The sequence below is a fragment of the Cyanistes caeruleus genome, chromosome 33, assembly GCF_971803275.1.
Source record: "Cyanistes caeruleus chromosome 33, bCyaCae1.hap1.1, whole genome shotgun sequence".
NCBI lineage: Eukaryota > Metazoa > Chordata > Aves > Passeriformes > Paridae > Cyanistes > Cyanistes caeruleus.
The window spans coordinates 196,790-210,994 of record NC_141734.1 but is presented as its reverse complement, the minus strand read 5'-3'; the positions used below and the strand labels follow the sequence as shown (position 1 = coordinate 210,994).

Genomic DNA, 14,205 nt, shown 5'->3' with positions numbered 1-14,205 from the left:
AAAAAACACCCAAAATGTTTCTTTTTTTATTTGGGGTGAAAAGGAGGGAAATCGGTAAAAAAACGTTCAAAAATGAGGAAAAAATGGGAATTAAATGATTTAAAGTGAAATTTTGGGGGAAAAACTGAAAATTTTGGGGTTAAAAGTGAAATTAAAGTGAATTTTGGGGTTTTAAGTGAATTTAAAGTGAATTTAAAGTGAATTTTTTTGGGTTTTAAAGTCAAATTTTGGGGATTTTGAGATTTAAAGTGAATTAAAAATGAATTTTTTGGGGTTTAAAATGGAATTTTTGGGGATTTAAATTGAATTTTTGGGGTTTAAATTGATTTAAATTGAATTTAAAATGATTTTTTTGGGTTTAAAATGAATTTAAAATGAATTAAAAACGAATTTTTTGGGGTTTAAAATGAATTTTTGGGGTTAAAAGTGAAAGTTTTGGGGTTTTTGGGGATTTAAAGTGAATTTTTTGGGTTTAAATAAATTTAAATTAATTTAAAAATGAATTTTTTGGGTTTAAAATGAATTTAAATTGAATTTTTTTCGGTTTAAAATGAAATTAAATTGAATTTTTTAGGATTTTTTACCTTTTCAAGGAGAATTTTGGGGTTAAAAACGAAGTTTTTGGTGCTGAAATCGAATTTTTTTGGTGCCAAAATCAAATTCCCAGCGAAATTTCGGGGCTAAAAACCCCAAATTTTATCAATTTTTTTTTTTTTTAATTATTTAAATTTAAATAATTTATTTAAAATTATTCTTTTTAAAATTTTTAAAATTATTTTTAATTCTTTTCCCACCCAAATTTTTGGGGTAAAAACTCCCAAAATCAAAACCCAACGAAAAAGATTAAAAAAAAAAAACAAAAAAACCCCAAATTTTTGATTTTTTGATCCAAATTTTTTTAATTGGGAATTTCCCCAATTTTGGGGATTTTTGGGAAATGTCGAAATCGGCTGAAAATGCCCCAAAAGGAGGGGGCGGAGCCTCACTTGACGAAAACGACGCCGGCGTTGCGGGAGGCGAGCCAGGCCAGGAAAACGTCCCTGAAACGGGGGAAAAAACAGAGATTTTGGTTAAAAACGGCGATTTTGGGGGAAAATTGAATTTTTGGGGGAAAAAATGGGGATTTTGGGAAAAAAAATGGAATTTTTAGGTCAAAAAATGGTGATTTTTGGGGAAAAAATGGAATTTTTTGGGGGAAAAAATGGAATTTTGGGGGTTCTGAAATGGGGATTTTGGGTAAAAAAATGGAATTTTTGGGTAAATGAGATTTTGGTTAAAAAATGGAATTTTTGGGGAATAAAAATGGAATTTTTGGGTAAAAAAATGGAATTTTTGGGGTTCTGAAATGGGGATTTTGGGAAAGAAATGGAATTTTTGGGTCAAAAAATGGGAATTTTGGGTAAAAAATTGGAATTTTTGGGTAAGACAATGGTGATTTTGGGTCAAAAATTGAATTTTTTGGGTCAGAAAATGAGATTTTAGGGGTCAGAAATGGGGATTTTGGTAAAAAAATGGAATTTTTAGGTAAGAAAATGGAATTTTGAGGGTCAAAAAATGGGATTTTGGTTAAAAAATGGCAATTTTGGGTCAGAAAATGCAGATTTTGGGTCAGAAAAGGTGAATTTTGGGTCAGAAAATGCAGATTTTGGGTGAAAAACGGTGAATTTTGGTTCAGAACCCACCGGCAGTGGCGCACCAGGCACAGCACAGGATGATTTTGGGTCAGAAGAGGTGAATTTTGGGTGAAAAAGGGATGATTTTGGGTCAGAACCCACCGGCAGTGGCGCACCAGGCACACAACAGGATGATTTTGGGTGAGAAAATGCCGATTTTGGGTGAAAAAGGGATGATTTTGGGTGGCAGAATTTGGATTTCGGGTCAGAAAACGCAGATTTTGGGTGAAAAAAGGTGAATTTTGGTTCAGAACCCACCGGCAGTGGCGCACCAGGCACAGCACAGGATGATTTTGGGTCAGAACAGGATGATTTTGGGTGAAAAAATGCAGATTTTGGTTCAGAACCCACCGGCAGTGGCGCACCAGGCACAGCCCCGGGGGATTTTGGGTTGCAGAATTTGGATTTCGGGTCAGAAAACGCAGATTTTGGGTGAAAAAAGGTGAATTTTGGTTCAGAACCCACCGGCAGTGGCGCACCAGGCACAGCACAGGATGATTTTGGGTCAGAACAGGATGATTTTGGGTGAAAAAATGCAGATTTTGGTTCAGAACCCACCGGCAGTGGCGCACCAGGCACAGCCCCGGGGGATTTTGGGTTGCAGAATTTGGATTTCGGGTCAGAAGAGGTGGATTTTGGGTGAAAAAAGGATGATTTTGGTTCAGAACCCACCGGCAGTGGCGCACCAGGCACTCGCTGCTGCAGAACTCCTCGTCCCAGTCCCCGCTGGCCACGGGCGCGTTCTCGCAGCCGGCCCGGACGCAGCGGCCGCGCGGAGACTCGGCCGCGCCCGGCGACTCCGGCACCAGCTCCACCCGCGGGGGGGACTCCACCTGATCCCAAATCCCAAATCCTGACCCTGATCCCAAATCCTGATCCTGACCCAAATCCCAAATCCTGATCCCAAATCCAACCCAAATCCCAAATCCTGACCCCAAATCCGGCCGCGCCCGGCGACTCCGGCACCAGCTCCACCCGCGGGGGGGACTCCACCTGGAACCCCAAATCCTGATCCTGATCCCAAATCCAACCCAAATCCCAAATCCTGACCCCAAATCCTGATCCTGATCCCAATTCCTGACCCAAATCCCAAATCCTGACCCCAAACCCTGACCCCAAATCCGGCCGCGCCCGGCGACTCCGGCACCAGCTCCACCCGCGGGGGGGACTCCACCTGATCCCAAATCCCAAATCCTGATCCTGATCCCAAATCCCAAATCCTGACCCCAAATCCCAAATCCTGACCCAAATCCTGACCCCAAATCCGGCCGCGCCCGGCGACTCCGGCACCAGCTCCACCCGCGGGGGGGACTCCACCTGGAACCCCAAATCCTGATCCTGACCCCAAATCCTGATCCTGATCCCAATCCTGATCCAGATCCCAAATCCTGATCCTGACCCAAATCCTGACCCAAATCCTGATCCTGATCCCAATCCTGACCCAAATCCTGACCCCAAATCCTGACCCCAAATCCTGACCCCAAATCCCAAATCCTGATCCCAAATCCTGATCCCAATCCTGATCCAAATCCTGACCCCAAATCCCAAATCCTGACCCCAAATCCTGACCCCAAATCCTGATCCCAAATCCTGACCCAAATCCCAAATCCTGATCCCAAATCCTGACCCCAAATCCTGATCCTGGATCCTGATTCCAAATCCTGATCCTGATCCTGATCCCAAATCCCAAATCCTGATCCTGATCCCAATCCTGACCCAAATCCTGATCCTGGATCCTGATTCCAAATCCTGATCCTGACCCAAATCCTGATCCCAAATCCCAAATCCTGACCCAAATCCTGACCCAAATCCTGACCCAGATCCCAAATCCTGATCCCAAATCCTGATCCTGATCCCAAATCCAACCCCAATCCCAAATCCTGACCCCAGATCCAAACCCTGGCCCCAATTCCCGTCCCCATTTCCCAGCCCCCGTTCCCCTTTTCCCCCCCAATCCCATTTTCCCCATTTTTCCCCCAAAATCCCCATTTTCCCCTGAAATCCCCAATTTTTTCCCAAATCCCCCCTTTTTCCCCCAATTCCCAAAATCCCCCATTTTTCCCAAATTCCCCCGTTTTTCCCCCAAATCCCCGTTTTTCCCCCCAAATCCCATTTTTTCCCAAAATCCCCGTTTTTCCCCCCAAATCCCATTTTTCCCCAATTCCCCCATTTTTCCCCCAATCCCCCAAACCCCCCATTTTTCCCAAATTCCCCGTTTTTCCCCAAAATCCCCGTTTTTTCCCCAAATCCCCGTTTTTCCCCCAAATCCCCGTTTTCCCCCAAATTCCAGTTTTTTCCCCCAATCCCATTTTTTCCCAAATCCCCCGTTTTTCCCCCAATCCCCAAAATCCCCGTTTTTCCCCCCAAATCCCCATTTTTCCCCAAATTCCCCGTTTTTTCCCCAAATCCCAATTTTTCCCCCCAATCCCAATTTTTCCCAAATTCCAGTTTTTTCCCCCCAATCCCATTTTTTCCCAAAATCCCCATTTTTTCCCCCATTTCCCCCCAATCCCATTTTTCCCCAATTCCCCCATTTTTCCCCAAATTCCCCCATTTTTCCCCAATTCCCCCAATTCCCCCCCGCGCCCCCCTCCCCCCCCGCCCCTCCCCCCTCACCTCGGTCTCGGGGTCCCCCCCGTCCATCTCCGCGTCCTCCTGCCCGGGGGTGGGGGTGGGGGTGGGGGTGGGGGAGGGGGTGGGGGTCCCGGCCGCCCCTCCCCCCCCCGCGGGGGCCTGGGGGGGCTGCGGGGGGAGGGGCAGGATGTGCAGGGGGGGGAGGATCTTGATGTGCAGGGGGGGGGGCCCCCGCATCTTGGGGGGCCCCTGGAGGGGGGGAGGGGGCGGGGGGGGGTGCAGGACGGCGATGGGGGCGGGGAGGGGGTGGTGGCTGGGGGAGGGGGAGGGGGAGGAAGGGGTGGGGGAGGGGTCGGGGGCCTGGGGGGGAGGGGGAGGGGGCATCTGCTGCAGGGGGGGGGGCTGCAGGCGGGGGGGGGGCAGCAGCGGGCGGGGCCCCCCCGGGCGGGGGGAGGGGGAGGGGAGGACGGGGATCACCGTCAGCACCCCTCCCCCACCCGCCCCTCCCCCACCGCCCCCCCCAGCCCCTCCCCCACCGCCCCCCCCAGCCCCTCCCCCGGCCCCCAGCGGGGGGGGGAGGGGCAGCACCTGCTTGGGGATGAGGATTTTGGCCATGGGGGGGGGAGGGGCGGGGGGGGAGGGGGAGGGGGGCGGGGGAGGGGAGGAGGAGGAGGAAGGGGCGGGGGGAGGGGTGGGGGTGGGGGAGGGGTCGGGCTCGGGGGGGTCCGGGGAGGTCTTGGGTGGGGGAGGGGGGAGGGGAAAAAAAAAAAAAAAAAGAGAAAAAAAAAAAAAAAATGAGTCAGAAAAATCGGGGATTTTGGGGGTCACCGAATTTTGGGGTGAATTTGGGGGGTTTTGGGGGTCACCGAATTTTGGGGTGAATTTGGGGAATTTTGGGGGTCACCGAATTTTGGGGTGAATTTGGGGGATTTTGGGGGTCACCGAATTTTGGGGTGAATTTGGGGGATTTTGGGGGTCACCGGATTTTGGGGTGAATTTGGGGGATTTTGGGGTCACCCAGTTCTGGGGTCAAAGGGTTTTTGGGGTCAATTTTTGGGGTCACCAAATTTTGGTGGTTTCGGGGTTTTTTTTTTTTTGTGTTTTCTGGGGGTTTTTGGGTTTTTTTTATTTTTTTGGGTGTTTTTGGGGTGTTTTTGGATTTTTTAAGGGCGTTTTGGGGTTTTTTTTTTGGTTTTCGGGGTGTTTTGGGGGGTTTGGGGTTTTTTCGGCTGTTTTGGGGGTGTTGTTTGGGTGTTTCTGGGTTTTTTTTGGCTGTTTTTGGGGTGTTTTTGGGTGTTTTCGGAATTTTTGGGGTTTTTTTGGTGTTTTTGGGATTTTTTGAGGGGTTTCTTGGGTCTTTTTGGGGTGTTTTAGGTTTTTTTGGCTGTTTTTGGTTTGTTTTTGGGGTGTTATTTTTTGGGGTATTTTTTGGGGTTTTTTTTGGCTGCTTTTGGGCTGTTTTTTGGCTGTTTTTGGGGTATTTTTTTGGTTTTTGGGCTGGTTTTGGGGTGTTTTTGGGGTGTTTTGGGTTGTTTTTGGGGTGTTTTGGGCTGTTTTCGGGCTGTTTTTGGGTGGTTTTGGGGTGTTTTTGGGGTGTTTTTGCGGTGTTTTGGGCTGTTTTTGGGGTGTTTTGGGCTGTTTTTTGTCTGTTTTTGGGGCGTTTTTGGGCTGTTTTTGGGCTGTTTTGGGGTGTTTTTTGTCTGTTTTTGGGGTGTTTTTGGGCTGTTTTTGGGGTATTTTTGGGGTGTTTTGGGGTGTTTTGGGGTTTTCTGGGGGATTTTTGGGCTGTTTTTGGGTTGTTTTTGGGGTGTTTTGGGGTGTTTTGGGGTGTTTTGGGGTGTTTTGGGGTGTTTTTGGGCTGTTTTTGGGCTGTTTTGGGGTGTTTTTGGGGTGTTTTGAGCTGTTTTTGGGCTGTTTTGGGCTGTTTTTGGGCTGTTTTGGGGTGTTTTTGGGCTGTTTTTGGGGTGTTTTGAGCTGTTTTTGGGCTGTTTTTGGGGTGTTTTGGGGTGTTTTTTTGGTTTTTGGGCTGTTTTTGGGGTATTTTTTTGGGTTTTGGGGTGTTTTGGGGTGGTTTTGGGCTGTTTTGGGGTGTTTTTGGGCTGTTTTTGGGGTATTTTTTTGGGTTTTGGGGTGTTTTTGGGGCATTTTTGGGCTGTTTTTTGGGTTTTTGGGGTGTTTTGGGGTACCAGCGTGGCTTTGTAGGCCGTCAGCGCTTTCAGGTATTCCTTCTTGGCCGCCTCCGTCTTGCGCTTGTACACCTGGAATTGGGGCAAAAAACGGCGATTTTGGGGCTCTTCTCTCACGTTTCGGCCTTTTCTCACCCATTTGGGGTTTTTTTTTCCCCATTTTAGGTTTTTTAACCCCATTTTGGGGCTGTTCTCTCCCGTTTTGGGCCCTCCCATCATTTCCTCCCCACGCTTTTTGTTAATTTTTCTATTTTTCCTTTTTTTATCTCTTTTTTTACCGTTTTCCCCGTTTTTCACCCCAATTTCTGTGTCCTCACCTGTTTCTGTTCCTCCTCCAGCGAGTCCCACATGGACACCACGATCTGACCCCAAATCCCCCATTTTTCACCCCATTTTCACCCCATTTTGACCATTTTTAGCCGTTTTTTAACCATTTTTTCCATTTTTACCCCGTTTTTTCCCATTTTTGCCTTTTTTCACCCCATTTTTTCAGCCTCACCTGTTTCTGTTCCTCCCCCAGCGAGTCCCACATGGAGGCCACGATCTGACCCCAAATCCCCCAGTTTTTACCCCATTTTCACCCCATTTTACCCATTTTTTGGCTGTTTTTTGCTGTTTTTCACCGTTTTTTCCCGTTTTTTCCCTTTTTCCCCCCATTTCCGTGTCCCCACCTGTTTCTGCTCCTCGCCCAGCGAGTCCCACACGGAGGCCACGATCTGACCCCAAATCCCCCATTTTTTGCTGTATTTTCACCTCATTTTCACCATTTTTAACCCGTTTTTCACATTTTTACCCCGTTTTTTCCCATTTTTTCCCTTTCTCACCCCATTTTTTTGCCCCACCTGTTTCTGCTCCTCCCCCAGCGAGTCCCACATGGAGGCCACGATCTGACCCCAAATCCCCCAGTTTTCATCCCATTTTATCCGTTTTTTCACCATTTTTAAGCCATTTTTCACATTTTTACCCCGTTTTTTCCCGTTTTTTCCCTTTCTCACCCCATTTCTGTGTCCCCACCTGTTTCTGCTCCTCGCCCAGTGAGTCCCACATGGAGGCCACGATCTGATCCCAAATCCCCCATTTTTTGCTATATTTTCACCCTAGTTTCACTATTTTTTGGCCATTTTTAGCCGTTTTTTCACCGTTTTTTCCCGTTTTTTCCCTTTCTCACCCCATTTTTTTGCCCCACCTGTTTCTGCTCCTCCCCCAGTGAGTCCCACATGGAGGCCACGATCTGACCCCAAATCCCTCAGTTTTTGCTGGATTTTCACCCCATTTTCACCATTTTTAACCTGTTTTTAGCCATTTTTTAACCGTTTTTTCCCGTTTTTTCCCTTTCTCACCCCATTTTTTTGCCCCACCTGTTTCTGCTCCCCCCCCAGTGAGTCCCACATGGAGGCCACGACCTGACCCCAAATCCCCCAGTTTTCACCCCATTTTCACCCCATTTTACCCATTTTTTGGCCGTTTTTTGCTGTTTTTTAACCGTTTTTTCCCGTTTTTTCAGTTTTTCCCCCCATTTCCGTGTCCCCACCTGTTTCTGCTCCTCGCCCAGCGAGTCCCACATGGAGGCCACGATCTGACCCCAAATCCCCCAGTTTTCACCCCATTTTCCCCATTTTTTGGCCGTTTTTTGCCATTTTTTAGCCATTTTTTCCCAATTTCTCCGTTTTTCCCCCCATTTCCGTGTCCCCACCTGTTTCTGCTCCTCGCCCAGCGAGTCCCACATGGAGGCCACGATCTGACCCCAAATCCCCCATTTTTTGCTGTATTTTCACCCCATTTTCACCATTTTTTGGCCGTTTTTCGCCATTTTTTCCCGTTTTTTCCCTTTCTCACCCCATTTTTTTGCCCCACCTGTTTCTGCTCCTCGCCCAGCGAGTCCCACATGGAGGCCACGATCTTGGAGACCTCCCCGAAGGTGGCGTTGGGGTTCTGGCCCTTGATGGCCGCCTGCGTGTCGCGGAAGAAGAGGGCGTAGGCCGACACCGGCTTCTGCGGCTCGTTGGGGTCCTTCTTCTTCTTGGCCTTCTTGGGGGGCTTGGGCCGCCGCGGGGGCTCGGGCGTGGCCATGGGCGTGGCCATGGGCGTGGTTATGGGCGTGGCCATTGGTGTCGCCATTGGTGTTGTCAATGGTGTGGTTAATTGGGTGGTCATGGGTGTGGTCATGGGCGTGGTCATGGGTGTGGTCATGGGCGTGGCCGGTGTGGAGGGCGGGGCGGAGGCCGGAGGGGAAGGGGCGGAGGCGGGGGGCTGGGGGAGGGGAAAAAAAGAGAGAGAGAAAAAAATGGTGAGTTTGGGGGGAAATTTACAAGTTTTTGGGGAAATTTGGGAGTTTTGGGGGAAATTTACAAGTTTGGGGGGAATATTTACGATTTTTGGGAAAAATTTAGAAGTTTAGGGAAAATATAGAAATTTTGGGGGAAAACTTACAAGATTTGGGGGAAATTTACAAGTTTTGGGAAGAATATACAAGTTTTGGGGAAAAATTTACAAGATTTGGGGAAAATTTACAAGTTTTGGGGGATATTTACAAGTTTTGGGAAAGATTTAGAAGTTTGGGGAAAAATTTACAAGATTTGGGGAAAAATTTACAAGTTTTGGGAGAAATTAAGAAGTTTTGGGGAAATTCGCAAGTTTTGGGGGAAAAATGATGAATTTTGGGGGGAAAATGGGGAAAAATTGTGATTTTGGGGGGGAAATTTTCAAGTTTTGGGAAGAATTTACAAATTTTGGGGGAAATTCACAAGTTTTAGGGGAAAATAGGAAAAATTAATAATTTTTGGGTGGAAAATGGGGAAAAACGACGAGTTTTGGGGGAAAATTCACAAGTTTTGGGGGGAAATGAAAAGTTTTAGGGATCAATAGGGAAAATATGACAGGTTTTGGGGGGAAAAAGGGAAAAATGGTGCGTTTGGGGGGGAAAATGGAAAAATTCACAAGTTTTTTGGGGAAAAATCAGAAAATTTACAAGTTTTGGGGGGAAATGGGGAAAAATGAAGAGTTTTGGGGGAAAAAGGACAAGTTTTGGGGGTAAAACCCAAAAAAATTTAAATTTTAGAGGAAAAGGAGGAAAAACCACAAGTTTTGAGAAGAAAATTAAACGAGAAAGAATTAAATCAATCAAAATTAAGCAAAGATGAAATAAATAAAATCTGAATGAAAAATCAAAGGAAGAAGACCCGAAATGAGCAGAAATTGCAGAAACTGAAGGATTAAAAGCGGGAACTGAGCAGAACTTGGGGGTTTTTGGGGATTTTGGGGGGAATTTGGGGATTTTTGGGGCGTTTTTGGGGCGCTCACCCTGCGGAAATCCTCCAGCTCCTCGTCCTGCAGGGACCCCGCGGGGGAGGCCGCCGGGGACAGGCCCCGCTCGGGGCTGGGCGGGGCCGGGGCGGGGCCCGGGGCGGGGCCGGGGGGCGTGGCCGCGGCCCCGCCCAAGCCCAGCCCCAGCTGGGAGCTGAGCTCCGATTGGTCGATGGTGGTGAGGGGCGTGGTCAGGGCGCCGGCCCCGCCCAGCAGCGCCCCGGGGCTGAGGGCGCCCAGGGGGACCTCGATGGTCACCGGGGCTGCCGGACCAAACTGGGAGCCCATGGGTGGTTCCAGCTCCTGTGGGCCCAAAAACCCCCAAATTCACCCCAGAATGAACTCGGTTTACCCAAAAACCCCAAAATTTACCCCATTTTTGGTCTCAAACCCTCCAAGTTCGGGGCTCAATCCCCCCAATATTTAGGACTCAAACCCCTCCAGTTTTGGGCTCAATTTTCCCATTTTTGGGGCTCAATTCCCCCCCAATTTCAGGATTCAATTCCCCCCATTTTTAGATTTAAATGCCCCCAATTTTGGGTTCAATCCCCCCAATTTTAGGATTCAATCCCCTTATTTTTAGATTTAAATGCCCCCAATTTTTGGACTCAAACCCCCCAATTTTTGGGGCCCAATCCCCCCAGTTTCAGAACTCAAACCCCCCAATTTTGGGCTCAACCCCCCCCCAATTTTGGGCTCAATCCCCCCAATTTTGGGCCCAATCCCCCCAATTTCAGAACTCAAACCCCCCAATTTTGGGCTCAATCCCCCCAGTTTTTGGGGCCCAATCCCCCCAATTTCAGAACTCAATCCCCCCAATTTTGGGCTCAAACCCCCCCCAATTTTGGACTCAAACCCCCCAATTTTGGGCCCAATCCCCCCAATTTCAGAACTCAATCCCCCCAATTTCAGAACTCAAACCCCCCAATTTTGGGCTCAAACCCCCCAGTTTTTGGGGCCCAATCCCCCCAGTCCCAGCCTCCACCCCCACCAGCACTGACCATGTTGAGCAGCCCCGTTCCCTGCTCCATGATGCCGTGGGGCAGCCCCACGGGCAGCTCCAGCCCGGCCACGCCGTAGGGCGCGGGGGCGAAGGGCGCCTCGGCCGCGCCGCCGGGCTCGCCCAGGTCCTCGAAGTGTCCCACCACGGCCAGCGAGGGGTCGGACTCCAGCGGGATGGGCGGGATCTCAAACTCCTCGTCGCCCAGGCTGGGCGTGTGGAACGTCTGCGGGGGCCCAAGGTTACCGGGGTTGTACCCAAAATCGGGGATTTTCCCACCAAATTCCAGTGGTTTATCCCAAAATCGGGGATTTTCACACCAAATTCCAGTGGTTTATCCCAAAATCAGCGCCTTTCACACCAAATTCCAGTGGTTTATCCCAAAGTCAGGAATTTTCACAACAATTCCAGTGGTTTATCCCAAAATTGGTGCTTTTTGCACCAATTCTGGTGATTTTACCCCAAAATCGGGGATTTTCACACCAAATTCCTGTGATTTTACCCCAAAATCGATGCTTTTTGAACAATTCTGGTGGTTTTACCCCAAAACCGGCGCCTTTCCCACCAATTCCTGTGGATTATCCCAAAATTGGTTCCTTTCACACCAAATTCTGCTGGTTTTACCCCAAAATCAGCATTTTTTGCACCAAATTCCCCCTATTTTACCCTAAAATTGGCGCCTTCTGCCCCCAATTCCGGCATTTACCCCCCAAAACCGCTCCAAACTCCAGAGTTTTCCCCCCAAAATCTCCTTTTTTTCCACTTCTTCCTCCTCATTTTCCCAATTTTAACAATTTTCTTTCCATTCTCCTTTTTTTTTTGTGGAATTTCACCTCGTTTTTCCCAAATTTTTCATTTTTTACCCCATTTCCCCTCGATTCCACAAAATTTAATCTCCGTTTTCCTCCCACACCCCCCTTATTTTACATTTTACCAAATTCCCTAAAACTCCCCCTAAATTCTCTTTTCCCTACAGAATTTCCCTCATCTCCAGTCATTTTTTCTTTTTTTTCCCATTTTTTCCAGCTTTTTCCCATTTTTTCCAGTTTTTTCCCATTTTTTTCTGTTTTTTCCCATTCTTCCCTGCTTTTTCCCCATTTTCCTGTTTTTTCCCCTGCTTTTTTCCATTTTTTTCCCATTTTTCCCCCTTTTTTCCCATTTTTTTCTTGTTTTTTCCCATTTCCCCCCATTTTTTTCCAGTGTTTTCCCATTTTTTTCCAATTTTTTCCTGTTTTTTTCCCATTTTTTCCCCATTTTCCTCCATTTTTCCCCCTTTTTTCCCATTTTTTTCATGTTTTTTCCATCTATTCCCTTTTTTTCCCATTTTTTCCCCACTTTTTTCCTTTTTCTCCTTTTTTCCCCATTTTTTTTCACGTTTTTCCCATTTTCCCCCGTTTTTTCCCATTTTCCCCCCGTTTTTTCCCATTTTTTTTCACGTTTTTCCCATTTCCCCCCCCCCTTTTTTCCCATTTTTCCCCCATTTTTTTCCTTTTTCTCTTTTCCCCATTTTTTCCACATTTTTTCCCATTTTCCCCCCGTTTTTTCCCATTTTTTTTCACGTTTTTCCCATTTTCCCTCCGTTTTTTCCCATTTTTTTCCCGTTTCCACCCAATTTTTTCCCCTTTTTTCCCATTTTCCCCCGTTTTTTTCTTTTTCTCCTTTTTCCCCCATTTTTTTCCCATTTTTTTTCACGTTTTTCCCATTTTCCCCCCGTTTTTTCCCATTTTTTTTCACATTTTTCCCATTTTTTTCCCATTTTCCCCCCGTTTTTTCCCATTTCCCCCCCATTTTCCCCCCGTTCCCTGGCGTTTCTCACCTCAGCCCCGCTCAGGAAGGGATGCGAGGAGCCCGTGATCGCCAGGTAATTATCGCTGCCTCCCGGGAACTGCGGAACAAAAACCCAAACCCCAAATTTCTCACCTTTTTTCCCATTTCCCTCCATTTTCCCCCCATTTTCCCTTCCCTTTCCTCCCTTTCTCCTCCTTCCCTCGCTTTTCTCCACCTTTTTCACCGTTTTTCTCTTCCTTTTGCCCGATTTTCCTCATTTTCCCTCCCTTTTCCCCTCACACTTCACCACCTTCAACCCCTTTTATCCCATTTCCCCTTTTTTTTACAATTTTCCCCTTTTTTAACCCCATTTTTCCCTCTTTTTTCCCCATTTTCCCCTTTTTTCCCCCTTTTATCCCATTTTCCCCTCTTTTATCCCCATTTTCCTCTCTTTTATCCCATTTTCCCCTCTTTTATCTCCCTTTTTCCATTTCTTTTCCCATTTCCCCTCTTTTATCCCATTTTCCCCTCTTTCTTCACCATTTTCTCCTTTTTTTCCACATTTTTTCCTCTTTTTTCCCCATTTCCCACTCTTTAATCCCCACTTTCCCCTCTTTTATCCCCATTTTCCCCTCTTTTTTCACCATTTTCTCCTCTTTTTCCCCTCTTTTTTCCCATTTTCCCCTCTTTTAATCCCATTTTCCCTCCTCTCTTCCCTCACACTTTGCCACCCTCACGTTCCACCTCACTCAACCCCTTTTATCCCATTTTCCCCTCTTTTATCCCATTTTCCCCTCTTTTATCCCCATTTTCCCCTCTTTTATCCCCATTTTCCTCTTTTTTATCCCAATTTTCCCCTCTTTTTTCAACAATTTCCCCATTTTTTTCCCGTTTTCCCCCCATTTTTCCTCTCACGCTCTCCCCTCATCTTTTAAACAACCCCAAATCCCTTTCCCGTCCTTTTTTCCCCGTTTTCCCCCTTTTTTTCCCCATTTTCCCCCTTTTTTCCCCATTTTCACCCTCAGGCTCTCCCCTCATCCTTTAAACAACCCCAAATTCCTTTCCTGCCCTTTTTTTCCCCTTTTTTCCCTTTTTTTCCCCATTTCCCCCCTCACACTCCCCCCCCTCCCCTTAAACAACCCCAAATCCCTTTCCCACCCTTTTTTCCCTTTTTTTCCCCTTTTTTTCACCATTTTCCCCCTCACACTCTCCCCCCTCCCTTTAAACAACCCCAAATCTCTTTTCCCACCCGTTTTTTCCCGTTTTCCCCCATTTTCGCCCTCAGGCTCTCCCCTCATCCTTTAAACAACCCCAAATCCCTTTCCCGCCCTTTTTTTCCCCATTTTTCCCCTCACGCTCTCCCCTCCCCCCAACCCCTTCCCGCCCCCCCCTTTCCCCTCACACCCTCCCGCCCCTCACCCCAACCTCCCCCAATCCCCGTTTTCCCGCCTCTCCCTCTCCCCCGCCCGCCCCCGCCGCCGTTTTTTCCCCTTTTTTCCCGTTTTCTGCCCGTTTTTGCCCGTTTTTTCCCCCTTTTCCCCTCACGCTCGCCCCCCCTCACCTCCATCGCGCCGCCGCTGCCGCCCCCCCCGGGCGCCGCGCGCCCGACCGGAAGCCCCGCCCCTCCCTCCCTCCGCCACTTCCGCCGCCGCCACCATAGAGACGGCGGGGCCGTGAGGGCGGGGCCGGGGCCGGCCGGGCC

The 14,205-nt window shown here is 48.1% G+C and overlaps 1 protein-coding gene across 1 annotated transcript; it reads right to left on the bottom strand.

Moving 5' to 3' along the window:
* Nucleotides 1–872: 872 nt before the first annotated feature.
* Nucleotides 873–14,162, bottom strand: TOX4 (TOX high mobility group box family member 4). Its single transcript, XM_086870669.1, has 10 exons — nucleotides 14,065–14,162; nucleotides 12,553–12,621; nucleotides 10,738–10,962; nucleotides 9,734–10,039; nucleotides 8,288–8,683; nucleotides 6,434–6,505; nucleotides 4,608–4,982; nucleotides 4,290–4,355; nucleotides 2,346–2,506; nucleotides 873–1,040 (listed from the first exon to the last, which is right to left on the bottom strand). The coding sequence occupies exons 1-10, from the start codon at nucleotides 14,068–14,070 to the stop codon at nucleotides 983–985; spliced, it is 1,734 nt and encodes a 577-aa protein (XP_086726795.1). The 5' UTR covers nucleotides 14,071–14,162; the 3' UTR covers nucleotides 873–982.
* Nucleotides 14,163–14,205: the final 43 nt, after the last annotated feature.

Excerpts from the sequence above, each read along its gene's own strand:
- TOX4 (XM_086870669.1), bottom strand. Across the intron at positions 10,040-10,737 it reads GAACGGGGCTGCTCAACATG|GAGCTGGAACCACCCATGGG; the intron begins GTCAGTGCTGGT and ends TTGGGCCCACAG. Across the intron at positions 1,041-2,345 it reads TGCCTGGTGCGCCACTGCCG|GGACGTTTTCCTGGCCTGGC; the intron begins GTGGGTTCTGAA and ends CCCCCGTTTCAG.